This window comes from Thalia democratica, chromosome 6 (genome assembly GCF_965202585.1).
Source record: "Thalia democratica chromosome 6, ktThaDemo2.hap1.1, whole genome shotgun sequence".
Taxonomy (NCBI): Eukaryota; Metazoa; Chordata; class Thaliacea; order Salpida; family Salpidae; genus Thalia; species Thalia democratica.
This window is the reverse complement of record NC_139170.1, coordinates 9,858,069-9,880,046: the sequence shown is the minus strand read 5'-3', so window position 1 is coordinate 9,880,046 and position 21,978 is coordinate 9,858,069. Positions and strand designations below refer to the sequence as shown.

General features: G+C 26.9%; 1 protein-coding gene across 1 annotated transcript; it reads right to left on the bottom strand.

Moving 5' to 3' along the window:
* Nucleotides 1-1,020: 1,020 nt before the first annotated feature.
* Nucleotides 1,021-21,655, bottom strand: LOC145837824 (uncharacterized). The gene is made up of 27 exons (XM_082945275.1): nucleotides 21,576-21,655; nucleotides 20,798-20,857; nucleotides 17,479-17,570; nucleotides 17,040-17,200; nucleotides 16,210-16,339; nucleotides 15,419-15,620; nucleotides 14,102-14,340; nucleotides 13,673-13,867; nucleotides 12,848-12,931; nucleotides 12,425-12,605; nucleotides 11,967-12,070; nucleotides 10,814-10,975; nucleotides 9,987-10,140; nucleotides 9,492-9,611; nucleotides 8,809-8,984; nucleotides 8,218-8,384; nucleotides 7,497-7,684; nucleotides 6,768-6,887; nucleotides 6,502-6,582; nucleotides 5,999-6,163; nucleotides 5,538-5,646; nucleotides 4,759-5,002; nucleotides 4,230-4,360; nucleotides 3,826-3,951; nucleotides 3,301-3,448; nucleotides 2,360-2,543; nucleotides 1,021-1,657 (listed from the first exon to the last, which is right to left on the bottom strand). Exons 1-27 carry the CDS (start codon nucleotides 21,637-21,639, stop codon nucleotides 1,584-1,586), a joined length of 3,861 nt encoding a protein of 1,286 aa, XP_082801401.1. The 5' UTR covers nucleotides 21,640-21,655; the 3' UTR covers nucleotides 1,021-1,583.
* Between the last annotated feature and the right edge of the window lie 323 nt (nucleotides 21,656-21,978).

The following is a 21,978-nucleotide window of genomic DNA, read 5'->3' as shown; positions in this document are numbered from 1 at the left end:
TTTGTTAAAAAAGTATTTTTGATAATGGATGCATATGTTTTGTCTTTCGCTTTTCTTGTTTAGTGTTACGTTCTTATCTGATTTTTCGATTTCTATTTTTTTTAAGTTACAAAGTTTGCAGCCGAATTTAGTATTGAATTTTAATTTTGTCCTGTTTAATATTTCCCATTTAATTTTGTAGTCTGTATCGTTATCTTTTAAGTTCCATATGTAATTCGCTAGTTCTGTTGTGTGTCTTTTGTTAATATTGTTGAATGATGATTTGTGGTTTCTGTATCTTTGTTTAAAGGTATTTCCTGTCGACCCTATATACTGCTTTGTTGTTTTATTTGAAGTTACTGTTGCTTTGTAACTTCCAATAAAACAACAAATTTTTCCCAACAGTACAAAAATTTCTTTCTAATAGCTTAAAACATTTTTCCAAAATAAACTTTTTAAACTTTCCTAAAATGCATAAAATATTATTTACAGCGTATTTTAAATTCAGCTAATCGTACAATAAACTGTACCATTACTACGTCATAATTATTATAAAAATTTTAGAATCAAAATTTCTGTTCACTGTTATAATAAACTGTAACTTACTGACGATCACATGAAATTTTACATTTCAATGTGTGAAACAGCTGTTTAAATTATAGTTTTTTATATAATTAGATAAATATTTAGCTCCAATTTAATTTGTTGAGCACTATCGATCAGAACTTTATATAAAACCTTTAATATATATATATACATATAGGTGTAAACCTTTTCAAGCAAATTTTTTTATGTTATTTATGCTCATGGCTCAAAATCAAATTTACAAAAAATAAAACGTTAATAAAATAAAAACCTTGCAAGATTGGGTTTTAGTTCTTCATTTTTATAGAACTTTCAACTAATTGTTTTTATTGTTTTATGTATTCAGCATTTATTTCACGTAACATAACTGTTTACATACAAAGTTTTACATATCTAAACTTAGTAAAAGCTTAATCTAATATTTATGCTTATCAGAAAGTAAACACAAATAATGAATTTTTAAACACTACTTGCTTCTTAAGCAACGTATTTTATGTAGACAGGTCTAACAAAATATAAGGCATTATAAAATTAGAACACTTTGATTAAAAAAAAAGTTTATGTATTAAAAAAAGCTATACAGACTTAAATGATATATAAACACATTGACTGATGCAGTTAATTTAAAAATCATGATATTTTCGCAAACAAAATTTTACTTAAATGATTTTTAGCATAAAATAAGTTAATAAAAATCTAAAAAAGCTCAATAATAATTACGTAGAAGTTTGCATAAGCTAAATTAAAATGATTACTAAAACGAAATGATCATTTAGATTAACAGAACATAATACCACCAAGATAAAATATGCAATTGAGTTCAAATTTAAAATAAGTTATTATCGTGAAGGCAAGTTATTTAGACTTTAAAATATAAAATAATGCTAGAGTTCAAAAAGTACCATTGTAAAATTAATAGCAAGCTAAAAAAAACATCATAAACACCTTAAATGAACAAACACGGCCTACCATGTTAGACATGTAGGAGATAAGCAACATTTAATATTAGAAAACTGTGATTAATAAATTTTGAATTCAGTCATTGGGTCCAGTTTCAGTGCAGATTTTACACTAGGTGGTGTAAGAGGTTGCTCTGTAAATATATTGCAAGTTGTTTATATTGAGTTGTTTAACTTCATCAGTTGAAATATCATATGTATAATTATTGTATATTAGTATTCTTAAGTATGGAAGGTAAGACTTTAATTCTAATTTATAGTTTTCGAAAATTTAGATAAATGTTAAACTTTAAGCACTTCCAGTCTTTTACAAAAGCTTTTATCTAAAAGTTATTAGTTGACATAAATATACTTAACATTTCTTATTGGTTGTATTTATAAACTTTACTTAGACGATTCAATTACCTATTTTATATATAACATTTTTAATAACAGATTATTATTCTCAAAAAATACTTTTAATCTAGTCAAATTTTAGGATTTAAATGCTTTTGAGTAATTTATAAAATAATTATTTATATTTTTTTAAAAAGCATACAATACGAGTTTTATTGTTTTGTTGCAATAGCTGAAATCTAAAAAAAGGATGCTTTTTTCAACAGCTTATCAAAGTAAGTCTATCAAAAAGACAAAACATTTTAAAAAATTATGCACCAAAATTGTTACTTAAACGATGACTTGTACAAGAACTGTTCCTTCCTTGTTACCTTTTCTATAAGATTAAATATTTTGTCTCGCATTCTTGGTTGAAAATTAGCTCAACAAAAGCACAAATATTCTTCGATATGAGTTTTTTAAATATTTTTATCTAAAAATGTATAATAAATGAAACTAACGCAAATAGACAAAACCCTTCTTCTTTCCTCTTTCCTCCAAACTCGCCTCCGCACACCTCATTATTGCGTCATAAACGCAAACAGCCATCACCATCGGAGGTTCCCCCACCGCTTTGCTGTTGTGAGTGCCAACAGGGTTTTTCCCTGAACTGAGAAATTCAACGTTCAATTGCTCAGGGATGTCCTTCGAAAAAAGAAATTTGATATCAAAATATAAAGTTTAGAAGAATTTTCCCCTTTGGAGCCATTACAGATATTTAGGGGACCATGAGCAGCAAAGGAGCCACCGGGGGGTCGTGAGGTCATAAATTAAAACTTAAACTAGATACTCTGGAGTTGATGATAAAAAGCAAAAAAAGGGTTTTAGGCGTTTCTAATGGTAGCTTGAAACTTAAACTAGATGTTATAAAAACATTTTTAGGAATTATAGGGGAGCCACAAGGCAATTTTTTGAAACTTCTTGAGTTGATGATAGAGAGCAAAAAAAAAAGGTTTTAGGCAGTTTTTTGAGAAATCTTGTTGGAGGGGGCCATAGCTTATTTAAATGGGGCCTTTCGAAAAAAAAAATTGGGAAACCATGGTTTAGATGTTTTATAGGTGCTTTATCTTAACATAGAATAAACTCTAAAATAGACATGTAGAAAAGAAGTATAAGTAAATTAAATTTTAATAGTAAGTAAAATATTTTTTTAGAAATTTTATGCTGAAACATACTTGTTTTTAGACTTTTGTAAAAGCCTACCAATTTTATAAAAAAATGCATTAACGAATGTTTAAAACAAGCACTAAATTTAAAAACTTTTAAAAATGTATTTTATTAAATAGATACTTTTGAAATAATTGAAATATTTCTTATTGAAGATCAAACAAGTTAATTTTTAAAGCAGGTAGGAAGCAAACAAATTTCATCAAATTCAAAAAATTTTTAATTAGTATTGAACCTTAGTAGTAGGAGGTTTGTACCACCAACTACCATCTGTTATTAATTTTCCTGTTGTTACGTCATAATTAAGCTGCTCACTCAACCAGAAACCAGTTGCCATGACGAAACCACCTTCTACTTGACCCAAGTCAATCACTGGATTCATACTGGTAAAATTTTGCTATATATCTAATATTTTTTTTAAATATGAATAAAGTTTTAATAAATGATTGCAAAAAATAAAGTTAAGGTAACACCTTTACACCTTTAATGAAGAATTTTAAAGTTTAATTTGTGATAAAAACATATATTTTTAGCTACTTACACACTTAAATTGGAAGCATATATTTCAAAATATGTGCTTTAAAATTAAAACTAGTTTAAACTTTTAAAATTTTACATACTCAAAAAGGAATACCATGTTCAAAAATTTCTAATTTAACAAAAAAATAATTAAAACATACGTTACATCAGTGGATACAAATTTCTTAATGCTTAAAACTAAACTCAACCATCTTATGTGTTTATGACGTCATTAACAAACCTGACGCCTGTGTCCTGTAAAATGTCAACCCTCTTTATTTTGTGCTGTCCAGTCAATATGTCCAATTCTGCCTCGGCCACCGAAACTCCCCACACATTGTAATCATTTGCATGCGTTGGTGGCACACTGTGTGGATGTTTTTTTTTTTATTCAATAAAGACATTTAAATACCTTATTAAGAGATATCTCCTTTAACTAGATGTTAATAAGATTTTAAAAAAAAGATGCTAATCTTTTTTTAGTCATCAAAAGGAAAATAGATTATAAAATTGTACACCTTAGTATAAAAATATAAAAACTAAACCTACTTAAAAACTAATGACACGATTAATAACAAGAAAACTAAGCTTAGTTAAAAACTAATGACAAGATTTTTGTCAGACAACATAAAATAATAAACTGACGTATGAGAAGCAATGAGATCTACATTTTTATCATTTGCCAGTTTAGCTATTTCCTTCCAACTTTTTTGTAGAATTTCACCCAAAACATCTTTGATTCTTTCCAATATTATATCGCAACATTTTATTGCTCCCTGAAAGTAAGAACATAATAAAAACTTAATCGTTCATCATCAACATTTGTTTAATTCTCAAAGATCACAACTACTTACTCAGACAAAAACAACTAAAAGATGTGCTTATTTTTTCTAATCTTTAAAGAAAAGTTTTATAAAATTGAGGAAGATGATGTATTAATTTAGTCGTGTAAAACAAACACGAACAGCACAAAATGTGTACTTTTAAATTTTTGAACCAATATGTTTGACAGTGTGTATAAATCTAAAGGTAAAGTTGATTTTTTAAGTTACAAACAAAAACAACTTTAAACCAAAACATTAAATTCAAAAATGCGCTATGTGTGTTTAAAAATGACTAAACATAATAGACCGTTTCTTATATAATTTTATAATTTTAAACTAGTCACACTAACCATGCAAACAATTTCAGATGTGGTGCTGGCAGCTGTTCCCTCGCTGTTTGTTGACGTAATAGTGCTCGTGCGTTGTATCGTGACGTCATCGACCTGACAACCGAGTTGCCTGGCAACAACCTGACACACCTTGGTGTCGAGTCCCTGTCCGGACTCGATGCCACCGTGGGACACGACAACCGACCCGTCCCAACCGCTGATGGTCACCACAACGTTGTATTTTGAGAAGAAGCTCCACGAGAATCTGAAAATTTTAATTAAAAAAAAGTATTTTTAGATAAATATTATTTGGTAAAATATTAAATACACAATGCAAAACAAATTGAGCCACTTACCGCAGGAGTTAACTATAAATAGCTGTTTTTTAAACTTAAGCGCATAAACTTCTCGGCAGTATGAAAACATAAATTCTGTATACGTTTTTCAAAATTAGCTTCAGGTTTATACCACAAAGAAGCCCAAGTTTTTTACTTAGATCTAGTCAACAAGCTTAAAGATGTAAGACACAACCACAGTAAAGAAAAAAAAATCCAAATAGGTGTTTTAAAGTAGTTTTTATCTATTTTTTTCTTTAACGGTTTAAGTTTTAAAAGCGCCTTATAAAATGTTCTATTTTACACGAACATAATTACTTTTGAACAACGGAAGTTTTACTCATTTAAATTATCAAAGTTTTGACTTATTACAAAATGTAACAGAACTAGCTTAAATCAAGACCTGCGTAATCTAAAAACTACTTTTTAAACTCATCTAATGAAATTAAAATAGATATTACTCACGGATACTTCATAGAAGAAACAGCAATTCCTCTTTTAATGAATTTATTTTTTGAGTTGAATGATTTTATTTCATTTTGTCTTTCTTTTACATTTACTTTTTCCATAAAGTCTGTTTTAGTGGAAAATTAAAATGTAAGCTGGTTATTCTTTTTATGATTTCACTTGATTTCTTAAAAGGAACTTAAAATTATCAAACAACTTTTATTCTAAATTTATAGATAAATTTAAATTCTTTTAATATTAAATTGACTTAAATTATATGCTTAATTAGATAAAGGCTGGTTAAACATTTAAAAAAAAATTTTAGGGCCCTTTAAGTAAAACATAAAAATGTGACTTATTTTTTTACAGCTAGAACATTTTATACTTAATAAAAATCTTAAAGTTTTGACTACTTGATACAGATTATTTACATTGTATTATTTTTTTAAAGAGAATATAATTTAATCATTTCAACTAACAAGAGAACATATCTCTGAGAGTACCATCAGAAATTTGGGATCCGGCGAAAGTGTCTTGACCAGCGGAATACAAATTCCTGAACTTGACATCGATGGGGTCTAAACTGAGATGATCCGCTATAACCTCATTCATTTGATCAGCAAATGCTGTTAACTGTAGTGGGCCTAAGAAGTGGTATTAACTAAAGTGCTATATAAAATTGCTTAAAAAAACACTTTTTTGTTTAAAGCACAAAAAAAGAGCAGGAAATTCTTTTTACTTGTACTTTTAGTTTTGAAGTAATTTTTTTCTGATGTGCAATCTCATAAAGAAGCTACTCAGATTTGAAGTTATGGTTTTTGATTAGATTACATAACTTTTAAAATTAATGCTTTTTATCTTTATTTCCAGAGTTTACATATTTTTGAGACTAAAACTAAGCTACTGCATTTATATAATTTAAATACCTTTTAAACAGCCAAGTAAATACTTATTGTGATTTAAAAGATTATTAATTTCTTACCAGGAGCCCTGAACCATGAATATGAAGGTAAATTTGTTTTGCAAGCGAACCTTTTAACTCTTCTGTTGGCGCAATGATATGCTGTTGAAGTTTACAGTTAAAACTATAACGGTCTCTTAATACTTTTGGTTAAAAAAGCTGGTAAAACTTTCTTTTTTGCAAAATAAAAACCATTTTATATTGTTCACCCTAAAAGCAGGGTTAAAGTTCGAAGAATCTTAGTACTGTCATTCACTATGTTGTTATGATCAATTCTTAAAACTAACAGCTGTCCATGTAGCACTTCATAAGATCGTCTACATCGGCTTCGCAGTCAAAACTGCTGCAACCACTGTTCGTGTAAATTGTGTAATCTACTGCTTGTAAAACACCTTCTGAATTGAAACCTGTTTAGAACAATTGATTTTAATATGAAACTGCTTTGCTTTTAAATGCTTTGCTTAATTTAACAGCTTTGCTTCTTTATGCTTCTTATCAGATTGGACTGGTTGTATTTTTGTCACAACTCTTATATTATTACAATGCTCATTACTTTACTGAAATAATTTGTATCAACTAAAACTGACAACAGAATATTTTTGCAAAAAATTAATTAAATTTTAGTACATACAAATAATTGAGTGATCAAAACACTTGTTGTTAATTTTATTTCTATTCATTTTTAGAAACTTAATATTGAAACAAACTGATTAATATATACTTTGAAATGTTTAAAACCAGGCTTGGGTGTTATAACTATTTCCTTATAACAAAAATCTAAAATTTTTAACCAAATCAGAAAAGAAAAAAAAAACTGGATCCCAAATGGCCTTAGTTTGTGCCGACTACCTAAATTACCTAAGCACACAAGTGAATTTTGGTGATAATTTTCAAACAAAACCTGCCGGTGTAATACATGATACAACTGGTGAGGTGTTCTATCATTAAATAAATATTCATGTACACAACAAACTACATTTAAACTTTTAGAATCATAATATATCAGTTTCACTCACCGATCTTGTAATCAACGGACCAAGGAGTTCTGCTTCCAAGTGCACTCATGCATGTCTTCATATCAGCGTTCAATCTGCAAGGTCTGCCAGTCACGTGACTGCCCAACACTGCAGCTAAACCGATAGGAAGCGAGTTTGTTGCTTTCCCGCCAAAAGCTCCACCGATCCGCTTCGTTTTGATCTCGATTCTGCAGTAAAGAATATTTGTTAAACACATGTATTCTGAATATAGTTAACTGCAAACAATTAATTATTCAAATAAATTTTTTACGTGGAATGACATACGCCTTTTAATTAAGAACTTTTGTTTTAAGTAAGGTTGAGTGTACTAAATCCTTAGTAAAGGTTTGTTGTATATTAACAATATCAGTGTGTTTATAGCATCGTCTAAAAATTTCAACAAACATTTGTTTCCTAACAAATTATAAGACAACTATACTACTTATATTTTTATTTAAAATTACGACAACTTAGTATGAACATTAGATATTCAGAAGTATTTAAATTTTTGAGAAAATATTACTTTTTAAGAACTTGTCGTACTTTATAAATAGTAATACAGTTAACCAAATAAAAACTATATTTAGAATTAGCTGTTATATCTATATTTACAAGTATATTTTAATTAATACAAAAAATACTTATTTGAAGTTATATGTTAGTTCTACTCTACTATAAATATATTTCAATCTGTTGCATCAAACATGTGTTTCAAACAAACTTATTGTTAGGAATGCCATACACTTCAGAAACACACTGATGTAGCCACTGATGTGTTTGTGTTGCACTTTCAATAACAAAACCTCCTTCATCATTCGGCTCACATCTACATATTTGTGTTTCCAAAAAGTAGTGGTATTGCGATCCGTAATCTATTGATCCTTCCAACTGAAATAATACATTTTTAGATGAATACTTTTTTTAATGGCTTTAAAAGCTTATCAGGTAAAATGTCTAAAGGAAGTATTTACATTAAATGATGAAACACTTTAAAACTAAAAGCATTTAAAATCCTTTACATTTTTTCAAGTATTAAGCAAACACTGGTTTTGCTATAAGTAATTTAAACGATAATTACACTAATCAATATATAGTAAAATTTTATTCAGTAATTGAAATTAAAACACTTTTTTCTAAATTAGATATTCGTTTAGCACTTTTTAGAATAGAAGTAAAGCTGTTCTAGTAGACAAAGTAGACATATCAAAAAACAACCATATACTAGAATTTTTAAAAGGATTTTTGAAGTTATAATAAAATTTGAAAGATTTTCTTATAAAAAATATAAATAGATAAACTAGCTAATACCGACCGTATACTGGGAGCTTTCAAGAGCAGTATCAACATCACATTTAACAATGTCTTTGAGATGAAGAGGATAGAATGATTTCTTACTGATGGCATCCCTGATATTAGTGAGTACTTGCTGCTTGTTCTTGTAACTCACTTCCACCAATGAGGCGATTTCACGCGCCTCCCTCTCACTTTCTGTTTGTAATTTATGCATTTCTTAAACATATTTAAAGTTTTTAGTTGAACTTATCTATCAACTTTTGATGTATGAGTTTTATCAGAAAATGTATCTATAAAAAAATAAATTACCATTTGTGAAAAGCTTATTAAAGATAAACTTTTATGCATTGGTTTAAAAATAACGATTAAAATTTTTATTTCATTCTACAGCAATTTTGTTCAATTTCAGGATTTTATTACGATTCATGTATCTACAAATAAAGTAAACTAGTTTTTTTTAACCTTGGTAAAAGATAAATTTATAAGCTCATAAATTATAGTTTTATTCAACATTTAAAAAACATAAATTAATTGGGAATTTTTCAAAGCATCTTGACACTTGTTAAGAATTACTAGTTTTTACTTTACTTAAAGTGAACTTTTTCTTTGATTATGGAAACTAGTTCAAAACTTTGTCGTTGTTTTATTAAGAATACGTCAAATTCAAATTGTGCATAAGTTAAAGTTTTATTTACAACTAACCAGCAATAACAAGTGCAATAGGCTGTCCAGCGTAATCAATATGATTTGTTGCAATCAGTTGTTGTGTCAAATCAAATTCACCAAACCTCAAATTTCTCACCTCACAGGGAAAATTGCTGCCTGAATATTTGTTACAAAACTTAGTATCTGGAACTATATTAAATCTTTATTAAAAATGCATATAAGCTGAAAATAAAGATGTACTCGTGTTTGTTTATTCAAACGAAGATTAGAATAAAGTTCTTCAGAATTTGATTTTGATTTTTCTTTATAATTATAAAATAAGCTCTACTCAAAGTTATACCTACTTATTTAGACAAACAAAAATGAATTATAAAACCAAACTTATGAAACGTACTACAAAAATTATTCAAACTAACCACTAACTTAAATAGTATTTAAAACTATAAAATAAGATTAAACCAAAAATATATGTATCTACTTAAACAATAATATTAATTATAGAACTAATCTAAAGACAAAATTAAAACTAACCAGTAACGATGTGAACGAATCCAGGTTGTTTTTCAGCAAAGGTATAATCAATGTTATCAATATCACAATTAGCAACTTGACTCAACACAAACGCACAATGTACTTCATTCGTCATCGGTGGTAAATCGCTTTGAAAATATGCTTCACCTGATGCCTGTATGGACAACAGTGTAATTTTAATATACAATTTTTTTAACAAGTTATATAACTAGATTATAATTTTTATAATGTCTGTTTTCTCTAATGGAACTTTATCTAAGATTTTAAACTATAAATTGAAAGCAAAGCTTTAAATGTTAATGTCTTGATAGTTTTACTTTAATGAAGTAAACATAATGGATATTGAAAGTATAAAGTGTAGACTAAATGTAAAACCTTTTTATTTTACAATAAAACTTTATTACATTTTTTCCTAACTAAGTTTGATACGAATGTATGATTTGTTAAGTTAAAACAAAGTCGTAAGATTGAATTTTTTTTTGTTCAGAATCTTTAAAATAACTTCAAAACAATTTCTAAAACATAAAATACAGTCACAAAGTATAAAACTGTGATGTTTAGGCACCATTTTGTATGTCTTGTAAACATAAAAAATAGTAATTAGTACTGAAAAACATATTTGCCAACAAAATAACATGAGATAAATTTATAACTACTAAAAATTTAGAAGATCTAAATTTTTATTAAATGCAATGGTTTATCAAATACAATTCAATACCTGTGTAACATACTTTAAAAGTAATTTGGTTGTGTAAAGAATTTTTGTAATTTATTGGATACTATAAAAATGGTCTATTACTTAAATTACAATAAAAACAAATACAAACTTGTGTAAGTGAAGTAGTTTTAGGTATGGGTTGCGAAACAGGATAATTGTTTACATCAGTATTATAAGTTTGTTTACCACAAGTTATTTGTTTAGTTATATCTTTTCGTGCTGATTTCAATTCATCTGATATTTGATCTTCACCCACACAATTTATCATAAACTGTATATTATACTTGTTTAATTTAAATTTTCAATGTGTTGAAAACTCCAAACAATTATGTACTAATACAGATGCAAATACAAACTTCATTAAAGTTCTAATATACTTATTTGATAGCTGTTAATTTTAAATACTTTGTTTTTAGTTTTAGAAATGTACAAAATAAGAAGTGCAACTGCATTATTACTTTTCTCTGTTTTACTTAGTTTTTTTAAGTATGTTAGTATGAAAAACTATTCTTAATGATAAATAAAGTTTGTTTGAAAAACACCTTTACAACTTCTTACCAGTACCGTTAAAACAATATGTTATTGTATGAGATTTATTTTTATATGATATAACAACTCAATATGATACTCGTTTTTAATAAATGTATAAGTTTTTTCGTTTTGAATTCAACCTTTTATCTTGAGAAAAAAAAAAGAAACTTGGCATACTTTTAAAGGAATTATTTATTAAGAAAGAAACTTACATTAAAACACAAAGTTCTTAAAAATACTTTTATTGCCAAAGTTTTGCAACACATTAAGGCATACAAGTTATTGTAATCTACAACAATCATTATAAGTTTTTGAGAAAACTATTTTCAAAGAAGTAATATAAACCAACGTATAAGTTATTATCGCACATTTTAATTTCAATTCTAACAAAATGTTACCAAATAAATATGCGTTTATTTACAGTTTATAACAATTTTAGACTTTGACAATATTCAAAAGATAAATTTAAACAACGTGTTAGATTTTACGTAAATTTTGTAGTTAGATAACATTATGACGACTAAACAAACAAAATTATCTAAAACGCTTCGAGATTTCCAATAAATTCTAGCTAAAAAGTGAAATTACGTGGTCATAAAAGCAAAAAATGCTTATAATTTCTAACTTAATTACTGTAAAATTTATAAAATTTAACGCTTAAATATTTACTGACGCACACAAAAAACAAACACGTTTAAAAATATCAACAACTTAACAAGCAGAATACAAACCTTGTAAAATAATGATAGTGAAATGTCCGTTTTACTTGCTGCAGTCAAATCAGCAGCATTGTATTGTTGAGGTTTCAACTCTGATGATAACACATTTAATGCAGCTGGAAAGTTGTTTATATTGTTGTTAGATAAAACTAGTAAGCATACAAATGTAAATACGTTGTTTTTTAAATACTCATGCAACTTTTTGAAACTTAAAAGCTTATAAGTGTTCAAACAACCTGTCAACTTTATAATTGTGTAAACTATTATAAATAATATTATAATTTTAATTTTTGAACTTTAGAAAATATCTAAAACCAATTTATTAACTATTCCTTAATTAAATTAACTGATTACACACTTACACTTAATGTACTTCACACTTAAAAAGCGCACAATTTGAAAAATTATCAAACTTAATATTTAAAAAAGGTTGATTTTCTTTTTGATTGAAAAACAAAACAAGTGATTACCTGATAAAATTTCGTTATTAAGTTCCTTTCCTTTCAAAAACTGTTCAGTTTCAGAAGCATGTCCAAACTCAGGGTTAATATTTCCAAAGACCAAATCAACATCATTATCAAATTTAATTTTATCATCACCAGTTTGTACTACTTTTGCTCTGAAGGCAGCATTTATATATGCATGAGAGTTCTGTAAAAAAAAATTTTAAGTCAAACTAACTTCAAATGACGTGATTTTTCATTCTTTTTAATAAAAGAATAACAAAAAAAATTTCAATTTTATTTTTTGTTCATGAAATTTTTATGATGTTTGCTTCGTCATATTTTTTCAATTTGTTTTAATTAAAACAGTTAATAAAGTTGTGTTTACCTGGCTGTATAGTATAATCTTTAAAATAAAACAAAAACTAAATATACACTTGAAATAAAAACCTGAGATCTAGGCATAATCTTGTACGTTTTGTAAACTATTTTGTTTTCTTCACTGGGTATGGGAATCTCCATACTAATGAGTACCTGTGTAGAAGAATATTTAACAAACATCTGAAAGTTTCTAACATCTAAAACATTAAAACTCGTAATAAAAGTACAAACCAAGTAAAGTATCTTTTAAACTTCCTAAAAAATAATGAATAACCTTTTTAAAAACATGATAATAAATCTAAAGTCAGAAAATGAAAAAAATGCAAAGTGCATGTGCACAGTTTTTCCACTTAAAAACTTTAATGCAACATTTCACCCACACAAAATTTTGATGCAAAATTTACTGTAAGTAAAAACTGAAGTGCAAAATGTTTTCATCTTAAGTTATAACATTTGTTTAAAAAACAGTGAACTTAACTAATTCTAATATTTTTATAATAGTAAACAATAGCATTTTTATGATACTATAGACTAGTTATGTTTTACAATAACATTGAAAGCTTTAAATTATGCAACAACACATTCATCGTTTTTGCTCATCATCCAAGACAGCAGAGGCTCAAATAAAATCTTAAGATTTAAATAATGATTACTATTCGTAGTATGAATTTGGGTTTGGCATACCGCTTCAAATAAAAATAAATTAACAAATCAAGATCAACTCATGAGAAATGCATAAATATTTAGTCTGTTAGTTATTGGTTGAAACTAGTGATATTTATTATGTTAGTTAGTAAAAATTTTCCTAGTAAAAAATTATATTCAAAACCTATGAACTATATGAACTTGCACTAAATTTAATAAAAAACGTAAGAAAAAACAAATTTTTCTTACCTTTTTGCTCATATTAGCGTACATCAAGCCTTCACAGTTCTTCCTTGCAAAAATAGACCCAAATTTTTCAACAATACCACTTTCACTGTCCCACACGACCATTGTGGCTTTTAAACTTTCAAGCACAGTAGTTATATCTGAGGGAAAATCCCTGTTATGATACTTCAACATCACGTTACCTGCCCAAGATGCCACCTGAATTATTATTTGTTAACTTATTTGTTTTAAACTCAACTTTCAATTTGTGATACTCATTTAATAAATAAAAAATTACTTAAAACTTCTATCATTTAAGATAAAATTGAAATAATGAAAGTTAATACTGCAAAAATTTATGTTTTAGTATGAAGTTTTCGTATGTAAATCATTATTTTTCAAATATAGAAACATTAGTAATAATTATCATAACTAAATATAGCTTCAACATACATTTCTGATTGGATTGCCAGCCACCATAGCAAGATGCCTACAAGAAGTAGAAAACATATTTGAACATTTTGTCAGCTCATTATTACTCAACTCATCAATAAGTTGATTTATAGTTACACTAGCGCCTACACTCAAATATTTACTACCATTTTCGCTTGTTTCTGTACTAATTTGATTCATTTCCTTTACTTTAGATACGTCCAACAATGCTGAATGATTGCTTTTTGGTTTGTAGACTCCTGTTGTTTTTTTTATACTTTTCCGTTCATGAGTATATAAAAATTCATGACTTTAAAGTTCAAATAAGCAAAAGCTTTTTCATTACAACCTTATTTAGAGGATTACTAAACTCATTAAATAAGAGTTATGTTATAACTATAATAAGTTATACATTACTCATTATCAAGCTATTTATGTAAAATATTTCCATTAGCATTTATATAAAATTATTTCAGCACTAAAACGAATCAGATCAAAATACAAAAGAAAATAACTGATATAAATTCAAAAGAAAAATTAATAAAAGTTAAAGTTTTATCTTATATTCTTATAGAATTAAATTTTATGTAGCTAAAGATTAGAAGACTATTCAGTCGAAACAATTTTGAAAATAATAAAAGTTTTTATAATAACTAATGATTAAGGTAAGGTTGCAAATAATTAGTACAATTTTAATAAAATAGCATTAAAAACTGTGTTTGAAAATACTGTACGTGAATTTATAACCTAAAAAAACAAAGTATAAATTTAAATTTCTATAATAAGTACCATTAAATAAAAGAAAAAAAAAGAAACATATATTATTGATTCTATAAACTAATTTACTTTATGACTAAAAACAAAGTTCTAACTTGAGATATAGATAAAATACACAGAATAAAACTAATTATACTCTTAAATTTATGTTTAAATTTTAGTCAAAATTATATGTATCCTAAAAAACTAAATTTTAATTTTTAATTTCATAAAAAAATTAAAAACATCATTTAATACAAAGCACAACAACAGAAGATTTAAACTGTTTTGAAAATGTTTGAAATAAAATGTGTTAAATATCAAGCTTGTGTGGTCTTATTTGTAAACTTTATAAATAACTTTAACTAAATTGTTTTTGAAAATATTTTAAACCAAAAAACAGCTTTATTTTGTTATATTAATTGTTAAACTGATTATGTTGTTTTTAAATGTTAGAAAAAGTATTTTTCTTATTTTACTACTAATAATAAAACTGATTGAATTGAAAATTTTGCTATACTGGAACTTACTTAAGTTGTCAAAACTTTTAACAATTATAATAATTTATCATACAACACAGACCTTTAGAAGTATGAGCACAAACAATCATTGAAGAATCCGTAAAAACTTGTGAATCGGACATAAAACTTTTGAGCTGATCCAGGTCAGTAGGTTGGTATATTTTACATGATGGATTTTTGTTGATGGTGTGGTTTCTTCGCATTTTTTTGTTAAAATTTATCTTGGGTTTGTTATTTTTGATGCAAGCTATATTTGCAAGGTCCTGAAAACATTTTATTTATTTTGTTAGAAACTCTCAGTAAGACTCAGTAATGTGTTTAATAACAAACCATAGTTTAGAGGTGTATGTGTTTAAATTATCAACAAGTCTAAAAAGTTAAAATTTTTATATTCTAATTTCAACTTTAAAAAATGATTAATAAATTACAAAATAAATTATATGCACTTCACTAATTTATATAAATTATGACAGCAAACTTTAGAACAGGAAAATAAATCTTTATTCTACTTATGCTATAAACCGGGGTTTCCAAAAGGGGCAACATTGGTTGGTCGGGGACAACAACTAGTAAGGCAGTAACAAACAAATTATCCTAAATATTCTAAGGTTTTCAACAAGAAGTAATCAAAAAAGATCCGAGGTGTAATTGAAGGGAAAATTGAAACTTACTTACAATACCTTAGGATTTGTAATAAAGTTTTTTTTAATACTAAACAGGGTGGATTATGAAAATTAGTTTCGGAAACACTGCTTAAAAATGTCTATTTAAAGTAGTAATAATTCTAAATAATTAATTTACAAATAAAGTAGCTAAATAAGCAGTCAGTTTAAGGTCATTCACACATTTTACCTCAATATCAGTAGCAGCAAGTGACTTAGCAGCATCAATAATAGATCTGTAGCCGGTGCATCTACAAATATTTCCATCTAATTCACCCACCAACTCATCTTCACTTATCTTCTCTCCTGATTTCAGCTTACTGTAATTTTGAAAAAAAAAAAAAGTAGCTTTAAACTTACATTTGAAATAGAAGCTGCACACATAAGTATGGTTTACTCACAATTCCCACCTACGCACAATACCCTAACATTTTTTTATTGTTATTTATTTTTATTTTCTTTGTTTTCTATCACTATCACCCCTAACCCTTACCCTTAGTCTGTAAACGGTTCTCGGATTTGATCGATGGAAATTGTATACAACCCAGGGTGGAACCATAAGTATACATTAAGATTAATGTATTCAAAACAGTATGAAAACCTATAGCATAGCAACGAATTATTATAAAACTATACAATTTTACAACTAGTTTAGAGCAAAAATTAATTACTTGTAACTTGTTTGTTTTAATTTTTATATTCACATAAAGTGAAGTTAGTATTGCCCTAAATTAAGAAAATACAGGCTGTCGCAGTAATGTAAAAAAAAATAAAATTAAAAAGATGAAAACGCTGTTGCTTAAATTTTTATAAAAGACTAATATCTTGGTAAATGGAAGAGTTGTGTAAATAGTAACTTTTGATGAAGTGTCATTTTCAAGATTTTATCAAAAAGTTTATTTTCTGTGCAACTATGATGTCTAAAAAACATAATACTAACAGATACTTTTTTTTTATTTAAAAAGTTGAACTTTAATTAACCGGAAGACTTTAAACTTTTATCATTAAATAAACTTAAACCTGTACATGGCCATAGCAAAACCGGGTGTGCAGTATCCACACTGAGTGGCGCCATGTTCAGCAAGTTTCTTGTGAATGTTGTCATAACCGTGCTTCAATGAACCAATTCCATCAGATGTCACTATACTGCACCCATCTACTGCATACAGTGGCATCAGACACTAGATAAATGTTTATAGCAACTTTATTATTATTAGACTATATTATCACCAAATCTTCTGAAGGATAAACTTTTTTTTTTTTTAATTTTTAAGATTTTTAGATGTTGTTATATAGTTTTAGTTCATGAATCCATCCTATCTTTTATATGTTGCTCATTATGGTCTTGCTACATTAAAACACTAATCTTAATAAACTAAATAATAAATGCTTAGAACATTTTTAACTTTAAATACAATTACTAATACTACAACAATATCATGTTCAACAACAAACTTACTGAGTTAATAGTCTTTGGATTGGGATTTTCTTGTATTGTCATAGCAACAGCACAAGCTCCACAGCCCCCTTCATTACACATCACTTTTGTTCCTGTGGAAGAAATATGTGTCATATCAGGATAATCACTAGTGAAGGTTTAGTTTAATATAAGTTCAAACTACTTTTTACATTCTGGTAATAATAAGTTTAGATTTTTTTCTCCATTAAACCATAGCAATCAACAAAGTAACCAGTTTACAACACAAAAATCATAAGCATAACCTCCTAGACACGCTATTTTTGTTATTATAAATTCCTTACTAGGATTACACAGTGTAAACAGAGTTCTATGTTATTAAAACAAAAAAAACTTAGTAACTAATTTCTAGTTTTAAGATGGTTAGTTCTAAACAAATTAAGAACAAGTTGTGTTCTCTTTTTCAGTAAAAATATGACTTATGTTAGACAAAAAGGTTTTAAACACTTTAAATTTACTAAAAAGATACTTAATTGCCATCTTAAATGTGTTTTATTTCAATTCAATATGTATTAAATTTCTCAATCAATTTCTGTTAAGTCTTTGTAATAAGATATTTTTAAAGACATACAATTACATAACATGAATAGTCTTAATACCTAGTTACCACATAAAGTTTCTTTTAAAAGTTGTGTTTGTTTTCAAAGAAAATAAACTCACTAGATGCTTTTCATAAAAACTTTTTATAGTTTAAATATCAGATATTTGTAAAAATCAAAAAATAAACATAACAAAAATGAAGAGAATGAACTAATTATAAAATTATTCATTACAACTTACTAAGGGGTGCTCCTATTTAATACATTAGATCAACAGCTTTATATGTTAGCAACAGTCACTTTTGTTTGGCAATATTGTTATTAATTTTGTATCGGTTTTTTGAATAATTTTTGTACTTTTTTCATAACAAACAGTACAGAATGTATTGCCTTAAGTTAAACTATTTATTTACTTTGCTTCTGTAAAATTCTTAAGTTAAAAATAAACTAAGACACCTTTTAAACTTTAAAATGTCCTCTTTACGGATAGGTTGCTTCCATTTGATTACTAGAATATTTACTGCAAGAGTTTACAATTGAGAAAAACAACTTGTTAACATTGTTATATCAAGAAATTAAATTATGTCAAATTTTCTAAAATATAAAATTGCTTTTTTTTTTTTAATTTAGGTTTTTTGCCTAAATTTTCAAAATCTATGAGTTTTTATACTTCCAAGTTTAATGGCCAACAGTAGGCCAAAATCGAGTTTTACTAAAAATAGGGAATGAAATTTGGTATAAAATCAAAGTTTGTAAGTCTTTTCAAATACAATCAACAAAAACATCTATGAAAGTCTGCAGAGCAGAAGCCTGGACTTTTGTATGCTGTGAGACAAGCTCAAGTTTAACAAAAGGGTTGATCATACCAATTAGATCATCAGACCACAAGCCTTTGGTAGACTGAGACAGGTTTTGTCCTTATTTGGACTCATCAGTCAGTCATAATGAAAAAAAAAAATAATATTATTTTCAAAGTCTGTTAATGCCTAAGATTATATCTATAAAATTGTAAGTGGAGCAAGTTAAACTTGTAATTTAATTATTTTTGCTTTGTGACAGCTTATAGATGTTTATTAAATGTTAAATATAAATTTTTGCTAATAAAAAAGAAAACTTTCTACTGAATCTATTTATTGAAAAATTAAAATATAAGTTCTTAAGGGGTCAGTACGTACAAAATCTATAAAACTTAATTGTTTGGCACAACTTTACTGTTGCTTGAGGACAATTTATATATATATAAGGCCCGTTATCAGCCGAGATTGGCTATGCGTGTTGTGCACAGAAAGAAAAGAGAAAAAAAAATTACATGTTTAAAAAAAACATACACAGTGATGCAATAAACAAAACACAAACAAATAAAAATTAAATTCATTCTGCTTCTTATTTCTTCTTCTTCTTCGGTTTTCTAAAATATTTCTTTTCTCTTTCTTTCAGTCTTTTGTGTATAGTTGATCTCCATTTGGCACGGTCATTTGCAAGCAACTCCCAATCATCAGTTCCAATGTTCAAGCTTTTTAGGTCGCGCTTGCTTACATCCTTGAAACGTAATTTTGGACGTCCTTGGTTTCGTTTGCCAACGACCAACTCGCCATACAATAGAAACTTTGGGATCCGCTCAGTATTCATTCTCAGGATATGACCGAGCCAGCGAAGTCTGCGCTGACTGAGGGTAAAGTACATAGTGGTAAGACCAGTACGTCTCAATACTTCCTCATTGGTGATCTTTTGCTGCCATGTAATTCCAAGGATGCGACAAAGGCATCGTAAGTGGAAAGTATTGATTTTCTTTTCCTGTACGCTAGATAACGTCCATGTCTTGCTACTGTAAAGCAGAGAACTGCAGACACAGGAACAGTAAACGTTAGCCTTTGTTTGAATGCTTAGCTTTTGGTTATCCCAAACTCTTGCAGTCAAGCAAGTGAAAGTGCCTGATGCTTTACCAATGCGACTATTTATTTCTTTGTCCAATGATGTGTTTGACGCAACATTTGAGTCAAGGTATACAAAGTTATCTACATTCTCGATATCCTTACAATTGATCTTGATTGATGGTAAAATATTTGTTCCTTGACTTAGAATTTTAGTCTTCTTAAGGCTTATTGTAAGGCCGAAATCCAAAATCCGAAATTGAGGACAATTTACCAATGAGTTATTACTTTTTCTAATAATATACAAAATCTCAGGACATATAAATAACAATACATATAAATGTGCACAACTTGCTCAAAGTAGCTTATTTTAGAAAGTTTACTAGAGTATCAATTAAAAACATCCAAAAAAATTTTTGTTACAAAAATAAAAGAACAAAATTCATTAAAATACTATGTAAATTTATCAAAAAAGTATTTAAGATACCTTTTTTAATGCATAAAAATTTAACTTTTATGTTAAATTAGTTTTTAGATAGTTTTTTATTTAACAATTGATAATAAAATTTAAAGACAAAAATTGGATTTATTGAAAAATCTTAAAATTGCCTTGCACCAACAAGAATGACTTTTGTTATATATAGAACTTTTTAGTTTAGTTTAAAACAATAAAGCCCTAGAATCTTGGCTTTCAAACCACAAGTTTTCAAAAAGAAACTCCTTTTTTTGCTATTTCCAAATGCAGGCTGACTGTGTGACAACCCTGGTCCTTGTTGTTATTAAAATTGTTATAAAATCTAAAGCAACCTAGCAATCAAAAAATAATTTTATAGAATGTGGTTGCATAAAAATTTTCACTGTTGAAATTTACGATTACAAATGGATAAATACCTGTGAGTGAATTTCCACGCAACCATTCACTGAGCATTATTGTTGCATCAACTTGTGAGACTGTAAACAAAAACAAAAACTGTTAAATCATAATAATTTTTTTCAATACAAGCTGTTTACAGCATATAAGTTCCAAATCAACTTATAATAATCACTCTAGGTTCTTAAAACAATCTTTTATTCCAACTTCTTATTTAAAAAATAAATGATTAAAAGTTAAGAAGTTTAAAAACTAGAACTTTAAAGTTTTAAAAATGATAAATATTTAAGTGGTACTAGATACAAAAAAGTCTGATTTAGACTTTAAGAATTTAGAATTTGTTTAAAAACATAAAGCAATTTTTTGATATCTAAAATTAACTATTTAAGCTTGATACTACACTTGTATGGTATTACAAGCTTCTCTGTAACTTACTTGTGTCAATTAATGTCTAGCACATAGACTACACAGCATTCTGTAAAACTAAAAAGTATAAAGTAATTTATTTTTCAAAGTTTTAGTTTTATAATTTAACTAAAATTCACTACTATACACTTACTTTGAAAATAATATTTCCTAAATAAAAGCAAAAAAATGTACATGACAAATATATTTTATATTTTAAACTAACAATTAAGTACTTACAACTTATCTCACAAATTGTATAACTACTCAGTACTCACGTTATATACATTAATTAATTTAGTTCTTTGTGCATGTACTAAATAACTTATAAATATTTTCCTAGACACCAAATGTTTTAAACTAAAAAAGTAAATCAAAGAAGCATCAACTTACCTTTGAACTCATGATTATTCACAGTAAAAGTTACAGAAGACTTGTCCTTAAATTCTTGTTTCATTTTTAATAAAAATATGAAATCTAAATTTAAATTTTTTTTTTTTGGTTACTATAAAAACTTTTATAAGACTGTTTAAAAATTTACTGCTATACAAAAATAAATCAAAGTGTGCAGCTATATCATTTGTATTCTAAGTTTAAAATATGTATACTAATTCTACTTTCTAACACCATAAGAAAAACAATAAATAAATAAAAATATTTTTTTGAAACAGGAAAAAAACCACAAGTAGGAATTAGTAATCTATAACTGGCTAACCAAAAATATTTAGTCAGCTACTTATTTATTGCTTATAAAAACTTTTTTTTGATTTTAACTTATTTCATGATTTTGTTTTTA